Source organism: Anticarsia gemmatalis, chromosome 26, assembly GCF_050436995.1.
Source record: "Anticarsia gemmatalis isolate Benzon Research Colony breed Stoneville strain chromosome 26, ilAntGemm2 primary, whole genome shotgun sequence".
Lineage (NCBI taxonomy): Eukaryota > Metazoa > Arthropoda > Insecta > Lepidoptera > Erebidae > Anticarsia > Anticarsia gemmatalis.
In genome coordinates, this window is record NC_134770.1 from 4,430,237 (window position 1) to 4,449,738 (window position 19,502).

General features: G+C 34.0%; 1 protein-coding gene across 2 annotated transcripts; it reads right to left on the bottom strand.

Moving 5' to 3' along the window:
* Positions 1 to 18,040: 18,040 nt before the first annotated feature.
* On the bottom strand, positions 18,041 to 18,800 carry LOC142984325 (uncharacterized). 2 transcript variants are annotated; one of them, XM_076131849.1, is made up of 3 exons: positions 18,712 to 18,800; positions 18,516 to 18,554; positions 18,041 to 18,395 (listed from the first exon to the last, which is right to left on the bottom strand). In XM_076131849.1, exons 1-3 carry the CDS (start codon positions 18,742 to 18,744, stop codon positions 18,063 to 18,065), a joined length of 405 nt encoding a protein of 134 aa, XP_075987964.1. In that variant the 5' UTR covers positions 18,745 to 18,800; the 3' UTR covers positions 18,041 to 18,062. The 2 variants fall into 2 exon arrangements, with proteins under 2 accessions (XP_075987964.1, XP_075987965.1); XM_076131850.1 differs by having other exon boundaries at positions 18,708 to 18,782.
* Between the last annotated feature and the right edge of the window lie 702 nt (positions 18,801 to 19,502).

The window sequence follows — 19,502 nt, forward strand, 5'->3', positions numbered from 1 at the left end:
CTTTATTGTAGCGTCATTTTCAAGTTTCATTTGCCTTCATTTGGATGAAGGATGTTTCGAACTTGTAACTATATAACCAACGGCGGAAGTGAATTTTAAATTTTCCATATCATTTTATTTAAAGCGTTTCTATTGTTAGTTTAATAACGGTTTCTACCTCTCACTAGGCTGAAAACTTACAAAATTATATTACAATTTAAAGCTTTGACGAAATTCCGTTTCAAACCTTACCTTTTAATGAAGTAATTATATTTCTCAAATAAGCAGCATCCACAGATCCTCTAATATCTTATTGCAATCGTTATAGTACCAAGTATGGCATCTGTAAGCGCCATATTGCGCTGAGCGTGATAATCACGACGATATTCCCCTTATATGGGACCCATAAGGAGTTGATGAGACCCCTAATGGTCTTAAGGGGTTCCTAAGATAATTTTGACTATCTCCGGATTCGTCAATCGTTATTTCTATGCGTATAACTGGTGGAAATGTTGCTGAATGCGCCAGATGTTTAATTTTAAATGATGATTTGATAACGAAGATGCGTTTTGGGGTGTAAGGAGGAATATGATTTGGGTTATGTTCATTGAGGTAGTAATATATTAAGTAATGGATATAATAGAAATTTTAATATTTTTGTTGTGTTCTGACATTACCTCACTTATTGAAATTATACATTATTTTTTTATTGACCGGCGATGTCCATACTTTTATAGGTTTGTCTGTGAAACACATTTGAAATTTGACGGCTTTTAATTACTACCTAAAATGTGACGAAACGTTATGCAAACGAAGACAAAACGCATTAATGCCTGAGTACTTGCCTATTTTTCGTTCAAAGCTCAACTAAAAAAGTAGTATGAAACATGAACGATAGATGTGTTAATGAAATAAGTACGTTTGATTGCAGGACACAGAGATAAATACACACAACTAAAATTTGTTAGTTTCACAGCAAAACTAAATAAATTCTAGTCCGTTAAACCGTTAACTTTTAGTGGAAAACAGGAGTTTAGCAAACAAACATGTTGTTCCGAACAAATATACGTGTGTTTTCATATTTGCTGACTTTAGATAGTAAATAAAATCTCCAGGTTTTGCACACCATGGCAAAATTATTTTATGTTTATTACACTTTATAGGCTTCGCTTGAGGTTGGGATTGCTTTGTGGGTATATGCTTTGTCACTTGATAAGAATTTTAGTGGTTGAATTTGAAACGTTGGGAAATGAAGTAATTAGATTATTTTTAATGACCAGTTGAGATGGATTTGAAGATGTTTTTTTGCTTGGGTTCGTTCGTTAAATGGTATGAGTAGGTGAAATGATTTTTATAATAACTTTATAATAAGTATAGAAACTATGAATTTTAAAATCACTTAGTGGGTACAACTGACTGACAGCCGGTACTGATCGACAACATTTGGTTTATGGAGCTTTTGTATGTGGATTTTTCATAGATAGGTTATCGCATCGCGCATACTTTATTGAGTGCTTTTGCGTTTTGGTGTCCCGCTTCTTTCCAATTAAGATAACACTTGTTAAACTGTGCCAAAGCCTTTTCGTCGGTTTCCATTTTAACTGACTTTAAAAAGAAGATTTTTCATTGAACTAATGAAAATGTACACAAAATAAAGAAATATATAAAAAATAACGAATATGTTTTTAAAATCATGATACTATAGTTGGGCCATTCTTTATGTCATTTCATAGGAGTCTCTCGCTCACACTTATACATTGTCCTATTCCTGTCATTCTTTTAATATTATGCCATAGTTCGCACGTTTGTTATACAACTATCACTAAACTAGTCTCCAAATTAAACCAAAGAGGGCGCCACTAATATAGATTAATGTTATGTACGGACTACAAGCTATAATTCTTAGAAAGTAGGCACAGAACAATAGTAATTATAAAGTAATTAAAGAAAACGTCAAGGAAGTTAAAAATAAAGGGAAACTTTCTCAAACGTTACTACAGGGAATTCTGATTTGGCTTTTAACATGCATTCATTACTTGTAGTTAAAATGTGGTTTTTTATTATTCTGTTTGCGATGACGGAGCCTTTAAGGTGTATTTATATTAAAAGAAAATGTTTCTTAAAAATATTATTTCCATCCCTATTCCATATACCTAACATCTATGACTGTGTTTCATAATTAGTTACAGTTAAGTATTAAGTATAAGTAGAAAAAAGAAAAGTTCGTAGCCCGGCAATGTTTATCACTTTATTGATTTATTTTCTTTAAAATCGTAGAAACACGACCTGGAAGCGAGTATGAATCCTCGCGCTCAGCAGTTCGACACTAACAAGCATGGAGTGCTTCCTTTTATTACGTAGAATGGCGCAGTCTAAGATTACCGACTCTACTTACACCATCAGAACAATATCACCTTGATATTACATAATTTACTTCGCAGGATCCCAGTCACATCTGTTACAGTTTTTCTACTCTCAAAGTCGTTCGAACAGAACTTTCTCTCGCATTACCAAGTTTCCACTATAAATTATTACACGAACTAACTTAACACAACTATTTAATAAATTACCGGGGAGACAGTGGGTTCGACACAGTTTGAGACACTGACACGTCTTTCGGAAACAATTAGTCAATATTACAAGTTTATGTTTGACCCTTCATTTACATAGTGGAGGAATATACGGGAAGGAAGTTTGAGCGAAACTGCAAAGACGGCTGTAAATACTTTATATTATTTTATTAAACAGTATTTTGATTGAAATAGGTTATTCTTTTTTATTGTCATAAAGATAGTTCTTTTTAATACCACTTCCGCGCTAAGGTTTGCTCTTGTGTCGCGGGGAATATTACAAACATAGAAACTTCGGACACAAAGTAAAACCAGACGCGAATCAACCATTTGTATATCGCTATGTGGCATCTATAAGTGGCTTCTTTTTTCTCTGGCTATGGGAAAAAAGCGTAACGAATAAAAAATTGAATCTAAACTAATATTATAAAGCTGAAGAGTTTGTTTGTTTGTTTGATTGTTTGTTTGTTTGTTTGATTGTTTGTTTGTTTGTTTGAACGCGCTAATCTCAGGAACTACTGGTCCGATTTGAAAAATTCTTTCAGTGTTAGATAGTCCATTTATTGAGAAAAATTATAGGCTATACATCATTACGCTACGACCAATAGGAGCAGAGAAGAAATAAAAAATGTTACAGAAACGGGGAAAAATGTTACCCATTCTCTCTTATGACGCAAGCGAAGTTGCGCGGGTCAGCTAGTATTTAATAAACCTGATATGATTATAAACGTTACCGCCCCAATTTCCTTTCCCTACGATACTACACTACCCTTTTAAGCTACAGTCACGTTAAATATCGATCCGTCACGGTACCAGTATGCTTAATTATTCTATCAGGTAAAACTGAATAGGTCACTGTTTTCATTTCTACCCCACCGGCCTTTTTTGTTTATTTATTCATTGTATTTAGTGGACGAATCATGTCAAAGTTGTTGTACCCCAAGGCCTCTAATATAAGGTCGGGGAAAAAGTCTTTTCGCATTATAGTATGTATGAACTTGTAATAAAATCTTTTCTTTACACAAAAAGCTCGATATTTGGGTACCTCACGAGCTCACGGAAAGAAACCTAATGAACCGTGTGCTCATTTGTGATTCTTAAAGCCAAAGAGATTGTATTACAAGTTCATACATACTATAATGCGAAGACTTTTTTCTCGACCCAATTTAAATTAACGGATGTTTTCTTAGTGTTCAATCAAGAAAAACTAAGGCCTGTGTTGAGAGTTGAGAGCACTATTATGGAATGCCAAACGAGTTTTTCAAATTGTGCTTCCAAGTTGATACCAAAGTGTTAATACAGACCTTAGTCTACAACACGTTCGGCTCATAAATATCAGCAAACGCTCACCCATCTTCACAACGCACGCACTACAAAGTTCTTAACCCAATAATCGTTTACTAACTTGTGAGCGTTACTGGTTACCCAAGATTTTTTCTTACTAGTCTATCAACCTTAGACTACCAAACGCTCAGTTTAATAAACGGTCACCCATCCTCACAAAGATCGTTCTAAAGATTCCTTAACCCAATTATCGTTTACATAACCCGGTGAGCGTAACTGGTTACCAGTGCCCCATTTTTTAATTTCTCCTCTTTTGTAAAGAAAACAAAAATTTTTTTTGTTAATTTTTTGATGAATGTGCGCCAATGTTTTCCTGTGGGTTAATTAATTACATGTATGGTAATTGGTAGGTGTTTTTTTTACCTTTTATGTCTCAGTGATTTTGTGTGTCGTTGAGGCCGTGACGTGATCATGGGAGGGTGGTACTTCCGGATCGAATGATATGAAAATTCGTCAAAAAATTTGTAAATATTTTTGAAAATACGCTTAGGTGTAGGACATTGTCGATACTTCATACGAAATCTAGTTCTAGGTTATGTCTGTGTTTTTTTGGTTATCAAGCTCAAGGATTAGTCATTTGCGTATTATTTTTTGTGCTGTGCATAATTATTTTTTATGACTTTATTATGTAACTTCTGGTTACTCGACAACTGTTTTTACAGTATCACTTTATTTTAATTGGGTCCGAATATATAAGCTAATTCTTCAAGAACATGCAATTGATGATACAGTAGGTACAAAACAAAAAAACTTAGATAAAAGTACAACCCAATAAATAAAATGAACCCAACAACCGCGAAGAATGAAGGATACATGTAAAGCATAAATCCTTGAGAAAATATCGCAGATCTAGAACGTTACGGCAAATATTTCTGTAGAAGCGTCACTCGCGAAAATGTTGCCAGAGCCGCTCTCTGGGTAAGACAATGATAATATTGAGAGCTCCCCGGAGAATTGTGACTACGGACACCGATACTCCCGGTATTGTGGGAGCTTTTGAACTATTAAGCGATTTTTTGATTTAATAGCTGGAATTGGTATAATCTCTAATGGCCAGGTACCAGTGGTCATCATCGTCAGCTTGCTAGGAGTGCCATTTTTGTTGTAATCCGGGGTCTGCGGCAGTGTTTCCAAGAGCTTCCATGTATTAAGGGAGGAATGGATAGGAGGAAAAGACTTGTTCTTGCCCGTTCCGAAAAATTAAGTTCTGCCCCACTCTTTTTAACAGAAATCTAAGAATTTGCAATTTTGCCACCCCATTGTAACTAATGGAAAGCGAAAAATTACTTCCAATAAAATCTTTTCTCCGTTAAAGCAAATGCCCTTACCATACCGCGTGTCCCACTCGGAGGGTCTACTTATTGACGTGTGACGACAAACGTCAATACGTTTGTCAACGTCACTCTTCTATCGAGAAGCAAAACATATTGTCTTCAGTAGAAGTCGAACGTGAGCCCTCTACTAAACAGACTGTTTCTATTCATCTTTTTGTTTTAGACTGAGTTTGGATCAGAGTTGGTTGCTTCGGAGAATAGTGACGTCATTATCGTAGTGTTTAATCGGTGTTATAATCGTTTAATACTTTTTATTGGATAGTTCGGTGTCGAATTTTAATGTATAGAGTTAGTTTTTTTTCCAGGTTATTTATCTTGAAAAAAAACTAAACTAAATCTCAAAAATGCTTAAAAAGCTATCCTGCACAATAAAATATTTTAAGAATGAAGGTAATCCTTTTTTCATTTATTTTGTGATCTTAATTATTATAAAACGGGAAGTTGGTTACTTAACTTAGTTAATTTAACTGCGCTGAGACATACATCAAGAAAATTGAACACCTAAAAATAAACCACAAACTAACCTTCCTTAGTAACGGTACTCACCAAAATAAGTTTCCCAAACCGATGAAAGCTAAAGGCAAGTATGTACAATCTATCTTGTCGAACACTCAACCAGTCCAATGGTTTTCCAACAAGAAAATGACATTTTTTTCACCCAAAGTCGGTCCCACGGACCTTGGATTTTATGTCCATTTGTCAAAAACGACAGCTTGCTACGTCTGAGACTTTGCGGACGTTTTTGGTTCGACCGCCATTTTTTCAAGGACCTTATATTAAGTGCGGATGAATGGGTTTTTCGGAAGTGTTGTTGATGGTTGTTGTCGTTTTAGTAGCGAGTAATTAAGAAAATAAAATAGATCAATAGACAAATTAATACGTACTACATCTATGCTAATGCAATAAAAGTAATTCCATTCGTCTGTTAGTCTTTGATACTTTCACGGCAATTATACTGCTGAATTGATTTTGACTTGGCATAAAATTAAAGCCTAGAATATTTTCCGTAGAATAAATACTTTTAATTTTGTTATACATATTTAAATATACCTTTGTTTATCAAAAGTTTCAAGCTATTAAGCAATTTAATGCATTATCAACCCTAAACTGATAAATCATTATGAAAAAACAAACACGTTTTCCATGTTTGTGCATTTGCAAAGACTCCTTTATATCGCTACTTCGGGGAAGAAAGGGCGTAAAAGCCAAAATAGCAACTTTACAGGGGAGCGAAAAAACGATTTTTTTTTTAAATTTTGGAAAATAACTTTTTGTCCAATAGAGTTAAATTCGAATGAATTGGTGATATTTACTTGCATTTAAGTGCTCTTTAATATCAAGAAGCTTAATTTTAAGTAGACCTTATAGTTTAGAAGATAGGATGGATTTACGACCCAAATCTATACTAATATTATAAAGCTGAAGAGTTTGTTTGTTTGTTTGTTTGTTTGTTTGTTTGTTTGTTTGTTTGTTTGTTTGAACGCGCTAATCTCAGGAACTACTGGTCCGATTTGAAAAATTCTTTCAGTGTTAGATAGTCCATGTATCGAGGAAGGCTATAGGCTATATATCATCACGCTACGACCAGTAGGAGCAGAGTAGTAATAAAAAATGTAACAAAAACGGGCAAAATTTTGACCCATTCTCTCTTAAGTGACGCAAGCGAAGTTGCGCGGGTCAGCTAGTTTTTAATAAAAATGGCTTTTACACCGTCTATAAATACGTACTATAGGACGTAAATCCACAAATATCTATAATGCTAACATACATCGTGTCGTATAAACCATCTTTAGACAGTGAAAAGGTCGTAATGACTGCACCACTTATAACAATTATCGTGAGTAAACCTACAATTATTATAATTTTGTAAGATTTAATGACGTGGTGAATATTGAAATTAAGGTGCATAGAAGCTCAAAATAATAGCATAATAATTATTATTATCTGATTTATCATAGTTCTATATTACAAAATTTATTATAACGAATTAGGTTACCTACCTGTTAAGTTAAATGCACACGATTCATGAATAGTGAAACAAAAGAAAAGATTTAATTGAATTGAACTTTGATTATTTTCATTAATTTAAATTTTAAGTTAACTGTGATAAATAATTACTATTGTCTAATAAAAAATAAGAAAACGAAACAAAAAACAGAAAAGGAAATAGAAAAAAAAGAAGATTACTAATTATTGTCAATTTGATTTGATTTATGAATGAATAAAACTGATTTGCATCTTAACTAAATTTATTTATTTAATACACCAATACCTACCTAGTAGAATAAATTACAAACATACCATTATTTTATACTATTTTATCAATTTTAGTTAATTTATACGTAATAAATATTGTATTTACGACCAAATATTCTTTCATACTATGGTGATACGCCCTTATTAATTTGAAATAATTAAATAATGTCATATACGTCAATTTTTTTTAATAAAAATGGTTTTGGTGAGAAAAAAATCATGGGGGAAAAGCCATTTTTTTGGGAATATTGAAATTTTAAATATACAGATCGATAGAGCGTCGAAAACTAAACAAAGTTGCATTATTAACTCATTTTGGCCAAAAGTGGCTTTTACGCCCTTTCTTCCCCGAAGTAGCGATATATTAGTATCATTAACTACAAAATTTAAATATTTAACATCTAAAGTAATCGCACACAGACTTTTAAAGCCAAAGACCTAAGGCCTAAAAACTCCAACAATAAAATAACAACCGTCACTCGCTCAGTTCGTAAAAACGTGGTAAGACCTAAGCTTTTCTCAACACAAAAGAAAAAAGAAAGCGGTGACAAGTGGCAGACTTCTATATAGTTTACTTTTGATATATTTAAGGTAAGTACAGAAACGCCTTAACTTGAAATGATGATTTTGAATTAGACATCTGAAATATAAAACTAGTATTTTAAAGTAAAGACCTGTAGCACGATTCTCTAACACTATCGACTCACCACAACCGGCAGGCAGGAAAATATCGAAAATGTTTGAATGAAAATGTGTGAAGTCTTCCTCCTTCTGCCTCTAGTGGGCGTTGTAGGAACTATTTTTCTAGCACATTTTAAATGTCAAATTTTTGTTAGTCGTTAGTATTGACTGCAGAAAATCGCGCTACTAAGCCTTAAAAACACACAACGATAAAATAGCAATAGTCACTCGCTCAGTTCGTAAAAACGTGGTAAGAACTAAGCTTTTCTCAACATAAAAAAAAAGCAACTGCTGACAAGTGGCGGACTTCTATATAGTTTACTTTTGATGTATTTAAGCTAAGTACAGAAACGCCTTAGAATATTTTTAACGATCTTTGCAAGAAGAAACAATGTTTTTTTCGGCTACGTAGATAAAGGCTTCTGTTTTCTTAATGAAATATTTCGTTTCTATTAAAAAAAAAATGGACGAATGGTGAATCATAAAGTTTTAGGTTTGGTTACTAGGTGCAGTGTTTTAGTACTTTTTTTGTTGTTGTCATTAAAATTAAAGTGTGAAATTCATAGCTTGCTAAAGTGATTTTTATACTTCATTGAGTAAATATTTTTGGGCTGAAATTCTAACATGTTTTCCTGAAATGACTTAACGACCATTCTCATATTTATTGATGCTATATTTGTGCAAAAATCAAATAAGATACGCAAGTTAGGTAATAGAAACTATAAGTAGTGAATATTAATGAGTAGTCTCGTCATTTTGCAGTTTCTTTTAATAATAATACAGTAAGTCACTATAACTCTGAAGCAACCAAAACAATAGATAAATCAACAAAAATCAACTCATCAAAACTTTAGAAAACCAGTGAAAATCAACACCAAATCCGCTAATCTACACCAGCCTTAACTAAGTAGAAGTTCCCTTCAATTAATCGAAGCCGTTGGTCGTGCAATTTGAGACCATTCATCCGCCAGTCTGCACCAGTCATTAGGTGCACTTTGAGTTCAAAGTTATTAATATGACGTCAACTTGCAAGTAGCTTTAGATCTATCAACTGTTGAGATAGGAGTATCGATTTTGTATTATGTAGAGAATTATGACGTCACATTAGACCGTTTACACACTGGGTGAATTATGTTGTTTGCAAATTAGGTTTTCCCGCTACCAATTGAAGCATTTAGCTTGAAGTAAGGAAAGTGGTGATTTGGGACTTTACCTTACAATAGTGGAAGGTGTGATGGTTCTATTTCCAAAACGAAAAAAGTTGAATGTGACGTGCAAAGGTTTGGTTCGAGTTTGGTTGGACTAGTGTCCGTTGTATTTACGTTTGTAAAAGTCCCTGTATCCCGTTTTTGTCAAAATGATATGATCCTGTAATGAGTTGGTTTTCGACGATAACTTTTCGATGATTTCTTCAAACACAATCTTGCTATCCATCACTAATGGAAACACAGCCGTATACGTGATTTTCATGCACTACTAAAGAGCGTTGAAATATTCCAAGCTAACAAAAAAATAACAGCACACAAGAAACACGTCATCGTGATTATGAAAACTAGGACAAAAACATACAAAAATCACAATTTTCGACTCTCATTAAACGTATAAATCCTTGAAGTGAAAATGTCAAAAACCTTCTAGAACGTTCCATGCATACATTTTAATTGCAAACGTTTGAAAACGAACCCCTAAAATTACTATAAAAAAGTAACAAAGATGAATACAAACAGAATCACCTAGGATGCATAAATCTCTTTTTTTTTCATAGGAATACTCCCGTAATCCCATAAAACAAAATCTGACCAAATACTTTACCATTCCTTTAAAAATAATCAACTCTAACGTCACACATATAAGGACGATAATCGATTTTCACGACCGCAAAAATAAAATTGCCAATGCGTGTTATAAATATGAAACTACAAACTTATATTTTGCAGCTATTATGAGTCTTATTTCGTAAGCAATAAGGTGGTGATAAAATGTTTTTATTTGGTAAATAAAATAACGGTGCAAATAAATACTGGATAGGTTACCTAAAGGTTTTTTCGCACATTTCAGGCTAGACTCTGATAAGCGAAGGTATGATAATACATAAATGTGTAGCGTACAATGTTACGTTACGTAAAAATGTTATATTATTTTAATATTACAATACGTAGCGGTCTTCAGTATAGATTTTTTTTTGTACGAAAGGTTTTTTACGGGGTTTTTGCTTCTTGTTTCTTGGGTTACGATCATGGTAGTTGGTCAGCGAGAAGAGCTTTGATGTATTACTGATTACAGGGATTTGATGCGGGAATTAACTATTCCGTTTTGGAAATAATAATATTTATATCGTAAAATCACGAAAGAGCTCGTATTTATCTTAAAACAAAGTAAATAACATGATACCGTCTTGAGAGAGTGCTTCTAAAACACAATTGATGTATAATTGGGTTCAATTCATTGGCTTAGTCTGATAACGAAAACGGCGCGGATCGATCTCTGAGATTAAGCCACGCTTGTCGAGGTTGTTCTGTGGATGGGTGATCATGCAATCAAAATCTGTAGTAAGTTCTGTATAAATTTCTTTAAAATTCTGTTTGGATGAAGCGCTTGATACAATGGCCCTAGCCAACATTATCTAGTACCTACCAAAACCATATGGCTTATCCTTTACTGTTAGTATAATATTGCAACCATAATCACAGATTTAACTCCATTGAAGGCAAGAGAATCTATTCCTGGAATACGCAATGACATATCAGTGGAATAAGCAATTATATCTACAATTACAGACGGAAATGCAGTACCATTGATTATAATATTGGTTCTGGGGATCGTTGAGACAGTATCAGATTGAGCTTGTAGTTACTACTGATAGATAGATAGACTCATTGTGAGATAATTTGTTTGTGTTATTGAAATCGGTTTAGATTGTAAAAAATCCTATGTGTATTGTAACAGAGTGATAGGTAAGTTCCGAAAAAATAATCCATCAAACAATCAATCTGCCCGGGGAAACTGACACCTAATGGGAAAATTAAGGTGGCCGACGAAGTCGCGGGTAAAAGCTAGTATAGTAATAAAAACAAAAATAGTCTTGTAGTTATGTCGATTTTTTATGGTTAAACTGCGTATATGAAGATTACTGATTGCAGAGAGATTTACAAAATATAGGCAATTTTAACTGAGTTTTAAAAATATAAGGTTTGTTTACGTTGATTTATTATTTAGATCACGATATTCGGATTATAAACATTTTGAAACATACTCAAATATAATTCTCCCTCTTTCTTAAGTTAAAAACTTACCTTATAATATAACTTACTATATGAAATTGCAGTTGAAATCAACACCTCATTCGTGCGAAATTTAAGACGCAAACTTACCGTCTAGGTACTAAGATTTGCCATTAGATGTGGGAACTTCAGGTTCCAATTTCTAAGGACCTCGTATATTCCAAAGTTAGCTTTAATGGGACAGATGTACGAACTTGTTGAGTTTTTACTACTTTTAGCACTTCTATAAATCACTACTTCGGAAGTACATTATTAGTAGTAAATTGATTCTACGTATTACTGAAATTTCCACTTTATTTCTCGGTGATAAAGTCGAAATTTGAATGCAATGTTTGTTTGTAGTTGTATGTAAGATTGTAAAGGAATTTTCAATGAATCCGAGCGTTGGAGACAGGTCTTAAAGATTGCGATAGAACACAAAGTTAAAGACAAAATTGAACAAGAAACATTATTTATTTTGCTGTTGGAGAGATGAGTGAACATAGTTTTTCTTTCAAATTAAGAGAATATGAAAATCAGCATATATATATAGTATTAGTTAGTGTAAGTAACATCAATCACTCAGCTGCGTCCACGTAGCGTAGGATGAGGAACCTTTGACGTAATCAATTCATAGATGGGTAGGTGCTTAGTGTTATATGAACTGAGCATCTCCGTGCTTCGCAGGGTACGCAAAAATGACAGTCCGGGCTATTTTTAATTAAGATAGGTAACTGTCGTAAACTCGTGTCAAAGCCATGTCAACTGTTACTAACCATAGGATATAATAAATATAAAACATAGTTACGAATCTAATCGAGTTACATACATACACATAATAATATGATTATATATAGTACAATACAAACATCGTCTTACACATGCAAATGGTGTTATAAATTAACACCGCAGCCATTATTATAAAACCATTTATCATTCAAGCGATACTTTCTTAAAACTTTTTTTTACTTTAAACGACAAACTAGCAAGTTACCTGTAGTTTAAATAAAAAATAAAATTTATGCAATAAATCGATACTAAAAGGAAAGTTAGCAAGTCAACAGTGGAACTTTCTAAGTGTCCATTACAGTGCGCAAGTGATAAGAGATGGTTACATTCCTGAACTAGATACTTATACTCTATAAAATATAGCTTGATTAGAATGACAGATGTCAAACTGTTTTCACTAGGGTTGTAGAAGTATTGATCAAAATCGATAGCGAAAAAATCGAATCTAAAATAATTATATTAGATTCAATTATTTTTGAATTTGCTTTTTACGAATTGTTGTTGTGAATCTTATTGTTTAAGCAAATTCGCAAAACCAGCCCTACTTTTAACACCGCACGGAGACCTCTCCTAGTTTAGTATTAATTAGGATCAATTAAATAAAACAATGAAAACAGTTAAATAAAATTAATTTATTCAGTTAATGGTGCAATTCTGATGATAGGCTTGCGAGCTTGCGATTTTGAAATATGAATCTGATTTACTTCTTTATGAAAAATAACAATTATTGTTAATATTGTTTTAATCAATCGATTTACTCTTATCTATTGTGTCTCCTCACTAAAATTTTTGCAACATGACGTAGCCTTGTAGAGAGGTTGAAAATTATTAGGTTTATTTTTAAGACTAAAGAAAATAGTACTGATTTTTAGTTTAAAGGCTGATTGTATTGAATTATTCTGATTTCTTATTGAGGATCTGTATTTAAAAAATAGTTATAATGCTAGACAAGACAGATTTTTCGTGTTTCAATTTGTAATACTCGTTAGACGTCACTACAAAGTTGTGTTATCTGTTTTGCTTAGAACTGTCATTTTAATCAAGCTATATTTTAAAGAGTATAGTTACTACGCATAAAACCTTTTGAAGGTTCATACCGTAAGCAGGGTTACTATGAGAACAGCGGCTTTAAAATATTGAAAAAAAAGAGCTTAGTCATATTTGACACTGCTGTTCCATAAATAAATCATAAGAAAACTACTATTACATTAGTTACTTTCGCTTGTCAACTTACTTCATCCAATAGCAGTAGCTAGCACCAGAGGGGCTATCATGTATTTCAGTTGGCAACTATTTTGTCAGACACTATGCTGTACTCTGTGTTCACCCTTATCAGGCCGGGACTCCACCAAAGCGGAGACGAGACGAGCGGAGAGGAGATGTTTTTTAAACAACCAATAGAATTGAGTTATTGACACGTCTCCTCTCCGCTCAGCTTCAGTGGAGATCGCTGTGCGGAGATGTGTAATATTTGTATGTTGCGATGGAAGCGGAGATGTGAGCTGTGCGCGGACGACGCGCAGTGGAGACGAGAGATGTGAGCGGCGTGCAGTGAGCGATGTCACCCTCCCCCCTCTCGCCCGCTAGCAACCCGCAGAACCCCGCGCGCGCGCCGGCCGGCCATCTTGCTAGTACCGTGCGCGCGAGCACACGCTTTTATCGCACAGCACACAGCACACCGCACACATCTCCGCTTTGGTGGAGTCCCGCGAGCTGAAAAACATCTCTTCTCGCACAGCACACAGCACACCGCACACATCTCTGCTTTGGTGGAGTCCCGGCCTCATAGTGATTGAGACGTACCAAAGCAGCAATACACTGAATAGTGACTATTGATTTGCCGAATACTAGCTGTCAACTAAAATACGATAAGCTGAGATTTGAGCACTGTTAACAATATTACAAAGCCTTAAAACTGCAAAAAGGAAGTGTTGCCATTGATTGAAATGGCTTGTAAATTATCACTATTCACGTAAAATACACATAATATTATTTGCGCATCACAGCCATAGCTTGGGGTAAACCTTTCACTGCAAATTCCAAAGAAAATAAGTGAATTTAATCCATGCAAGGCCGCACTTGACCAGCGTGATATACTCAAGGCCTAACCCCTCCCTGGTTAGGGAGGAGACCCTTGCCCAGCAGTGGGACAGTATTAAAAATACAAGGAAAAGTTTAGAATTAAATATACCTATTACTAATATATAAAACATCAGATTAGTTTCAATTCTCACAACAGGACGGCTATAAAGCGCAGTTTAAAGTCGCGATAACATCTCTGTGGATCGTATTGCCTTTAATGTGGCTGTTTAATTGCCCCTGTTTTAAAACTAACCCCTATGTTTTATTGGAAAGTGTTTATTATTATCCATTTTAATATTTTAATCTGATTTCTATGATAACAGGATATATAGGGATTCGGTGAAATCGATTTGAATTTAAAACCTTTGAAATATATATTTATTATTGGTCGGTATCAGGTAGGATTGGAATTAAGGGGTAATTAGAATAACCCGTGTACTAGCTGATTCCACGCAGTTCAGGTATGCCTATGCTGTGATCTAGATTAGTCTTTAAATAATTAACTAAATGCATTTTTTTCTCTAAATGAATTCCGTAGTATAGTCGTAAATACGTAACACACAGACAATAAAATAAATGTAAATAAAGGCATATAGGTACATTTTCTTTTATCACCTTGGCTTGCCTGTTTTGGGCCGTGGTGTCTTGGCTGTTGGTGGTCGTAAATTGATAACTATAATCATGACCTTCTGAAATTATAAAATCCTTATAAAGACTAATTTTTTTAACAACCACACAATAGTACACATTACTACAAATCTTCTTAATGAATTTCAACTAGTGTTGGAAGTTTACACTTGACCCAGTGACTAAAAAGTTCATATAAATCCTAACCTAATTCACAAACTGCCTTTGATCCCTCAAGCTCACATTTCAGAAATAAGTTTAAACTCCTCATGTAAACCTGCTACTGTTTTTTTCTTGTACATACTTTTTCTTACATCTTAGACCAAACTTACACCAACTAGGTCGAGTTGCCTGAAAAGGTTTAAACGTAGATTTAGCCTTCGCCGACTCTAGGAAATGGAAGTTGAGTGTCCGCTGAAAGAAAATTTCAGCTCGCAGTTGTAGAAACGACGAAATCTGTACTGAAATGTCATGGGGTGAAAACTTTGGGATTAGTTCTCAGTTAACGTTAAAACTACGGTTTATTTTACTTTTACTTATATAGAAGTAACGCTGTGAAACTGAGAACTAAGAAAACGTTTAGCCTTTACCTAAATTTCCTTTGCTTACAGCAAAAAACATTGAGTTTAAATCATTAACCATTTTTTATGTTCGTTCGTTGTAAACAAAATTTTTATAAATCCACTTTACGTAAGTAAGAATCGAAGCCAATACTTGGAGGTCGATGGGAACTTTAACTCTAAATATGTTATACTAGCTGACGCGCGCAACTTCGCTTGCGTCACATAAGAATAGGTCAAAATTTGCCCTGTTTTTGTAACATTTTTCACTGGTACTCTGCTCTTTTTGGTCGTAGCGTGATGAAATGTAGCCTATAGCCTTCCTCGATAAATGGGCTATCTAACACTAAAAGAATTTTTCAAATCGGACCAGTAGTTCCTGAGATTAGCGCGTTCAAACAAACAAACTCTGAAAAGTTTATAATATTAGTATAGATTTATGTATTCCTTAATTATTTACGTGTTAATCGTATTAATATGAAAACATTTATAGGTATCTTCATAGACTAAGCAGTAACAATATACGATTCTCTCCCCATAAAAAGAGCGAGACAAAATATTCAAAAATTCTCACCTCACCTCACCTACCGCACCTTACACGAAACAACGAAATATATTTTCATTTGTAAAGCTAAAACGGCCTAACTTTAGTAAACTTCGTTAACAGGCTAATCTTAACGAAAACAAATGTTGCGACCCAACAGTTTGTTATCCCTTATTGTTTTATAAAAGCGCTTTTTGAATGGACTAGCTTTGATTGGAAAATGTTATGGTTTTAGGTAAACAAGCAAGTCTTAAAGAATTACCATAGCATTTGCTTACCATAGCATGCAACATGGTCACAATACACCCATAACTTTTTTACGTGTGTTTATGTATAGGGTGTCCGGTGGCAGAATTTGGATTTCAAAATCAGATAATAAGAAAACTACAAAATATTTATTTTTATTTCAATGACAATAATAAAGCAGGGAAGTGCGGGTTTTATTTCTTAAAAATTATGTCGTCCAAATGTTGACCGTTACGTCGGACACACTCTTGGAATCGTGCTTCAGTATTCCGCGCCACTCGCTGGAGAAGAGACGTCGGGATGCCATTCACCTCGCGAACGATATTTTCTTTTAATGCTGAGATGGTCGGGGCTGTTTCATAAACTTTACTTTTGAGGTACCCCCACCCCACCCCCCACCAGGTCGCCAGATCTTACTCCGATGGACTTTTTTCTGTGGGGGTACCTCAAAAGTAAAGGTCAGCCCCGCCGACCATCTCAGCATTAAAAGAAAATATCGTTCGCGAGGTGAATGGCATCCCGACGTCTCTTCTCCAGCGAGTGGCGCGGAATACTGAAGCACGATTCCAAGAGTGTGTCCGACGTAACGGTCAACATTTGGACGACATAATTTTTAAGAAATAAAACCCGCACTTCCCTGCTTTATTATTGTCATTGAAATAAAAATAAATATTTTGTAGTTTTCTTATTATCTGATTTTGAAATCCAAATTCTGCCACCGGACACCCTATACCTATCATGTATCTACATAGGTTTTAACAGAGAAGGAAGCAATCATGAGAAAACCTTGGATATTATATATTAAGAGTTTTCGAAATTGTTTAGCGTGGTAGCTTCAAAGACAAATATCTAAGGCCCTTCTGTTATCACAAAAGAAGAGTCCAGCAACGGGATGGTGTTCATTTATTTATGACACAACATATTGTAGATATGAATACAAATTATGTCATTAGTTATAAGACATTAATTCTCAATCTTTACCTAAATATACCATTAAGAAAGCAAAGTAAAATTAATAACCTATCATATCACAATATTAGAAAATAATATCACATATTTAATTTCGTACAGATAGAAATCGAACCATTCGTCAACATTAGAATCGATTAATTTAAATCGATACTTTAGAAACACGATATTAATCCGGTTAATCGATGATAAATCGTATCGATTTAAATCTATGGCCCGTTTACGGACTTGACACCTTGTAACTTAACAAAATGAGATTGAAGATAACAAAGGATTATTTTCACACTAAATTATAATAAAACTAAACATCAAATTTATGTTTAAAGCCTCTATCATTGAAGAGGTGAGAAGTTATTACGAGTACCAGATCAATCCGATAGTCGTTTTCCTGTAGTATTTTTTGGAAACAGTTAAGGTGTATTACACCACATTACAACGGTAGACGGTACGGTACAATTAAGGTAGTATTACACCAACACCACCATTAGTATTGACCACAGTGCTCCGATGAGTAATTAAAACATTAAAGACCAAATCTTCAAATGACAGATTCTTAGGCAGAAGTGTATTTTTTTTGTTACCGGTATCGTTCGGTCGCATAATAAGAGCGCAGCCTACTTAATTACCATCATATTATGTTACCAAACTCCAGTATCATATAATGAACAAAATTCCAACAGACATTACCAAAATTAACAGCGTTTTGCCTGAACCGGATGTGGATACCTGAACAGCAACTGCTAAACTACCTTACAGAAGACAGGGAAGATTCAAAGCAATCAATAGAACAAAAAATAATCCAAAATTTATTCCAGAACCTACTAAACCGCCAACATAGGTGTAGACAATCTCCAACTGTTACACCATTTACTTTTCTGATTGCAATTATAAACGCATTCATCAAACAAATGATGGCAAGGATTATCTTCTAAATTATGATCTATATAAAACACCTCAGTATTTTCTTCCAAGATCTGTTCCATATCTTTCTTCTCGTTTTTAGTTTTGACTGGTTTCTCTGTCGGTTCAACTGCTGTAGAATGTTTTCTTTTGATTTGGTTTGTACCTACTTCTGGACTAGTGAAATTGTTAATAGCTGATATTAGTAACTTTAGTTTTTTTAACTTGCAATATTCTGTGTCTGGTCGGCCGTCCTGGAAATGGAATATGTGTTTATTACTACAAACATTGCGTGTCACTACCAATTTTGTGTCCTTTAATTGTATTATTATTACACAGAATACATCATCATGAGACTCTTCTAAGAGACTTACTTTTGAGTTATCCATTCTATTATCTGCTCTTACGGTGACCTGAAAATAAATACTCAGTCAGTAATTTAATTTAGAAATTGATCTTAAAAGTGAATCTTTAGTTTTTTCTGCCACAAAACAAATCACCAGCTTACAAAATCAAATTGTAAACAGAGTGTTATATTTCTGTTTTTATAAGTTTTAAATATATACCTACGTAAAGCAGCGTTATAAATATTACGACCTTCATTTATGAGGAACTGAGAGTAACTGTTTCAGTTAGTAAACAAATTATCTCTGACTGCAGAAACTTCAAGTTCATGAAGCAATTTCATGGCTGTAATGACATTATAAGCCATAAGAAATGTGATTAAAAATGTCAAGTATCATCAGTAGTCATCCAATGATTATACTACACTTTTTTTATTATTAGGAATCCTTCCGTTCTGAAATAATTATTGTATTTTTAAAAATCTAAAACATTATTGCGTAGAATCATAATATAACTTCTAATTATTTTTTATTTATTTATTGTTAACTAAGTTTTTCTTTTAATCACTCATTATTTCCATTCTTTCCCGCGATATAGAGTTATCAATCACTGACCTTATCGTACAAAAATTATTCAATAACCCACGGTTTCTGAGCACATTTAGCGGTAGTTTATCAATTTAATAGTGTCAAAACTCTATTATAACTCTATAAAAAAGCTATTGGATAGATAAACTACCGTTAAACGTACCTCAGAAACCGGGGGTGAAACGTTTTCCATTATTAATAAACTAAACAAACAAACACCCGCATACATTATCTTTGACCTCCACTCAGCTGAATAGCAAATTCGGTACAAAATAAACTTTGACAGAAAACTTTTCTGTTTATACGCCCCGATCTCGGCACCCACATTGATTTGTGAAGAACGCAGCAGTCCTAAGTAAACAGGCATAACTTTACGAAAAACTCCTAACAAAGAGGAACTTGTATGGTTGTGTGGGAACGATTTGCTAT

Coding starts and splice junctions, on each gene's coding strand:
- LOC142984325 (XM_076131849.1), bottom strand. CDS start 18,744: ATGAAGGTCGTAATATTTATAACGCTGCTTTAC. Junction 18,555..18,711: donor TATTTATAACGCTGCTTTAC/GTAGGTATATAT, acceptor ATTTATTTTCAG/GTCACCGTAAGAGCAGATAA. Junction 18,396..18,515: donor ATAGAATGGATAACTCAAAA/GTAAGTCTCTTA, acceptor TTCCATTTCCAG/GACGGCCGACCAGACACAGA.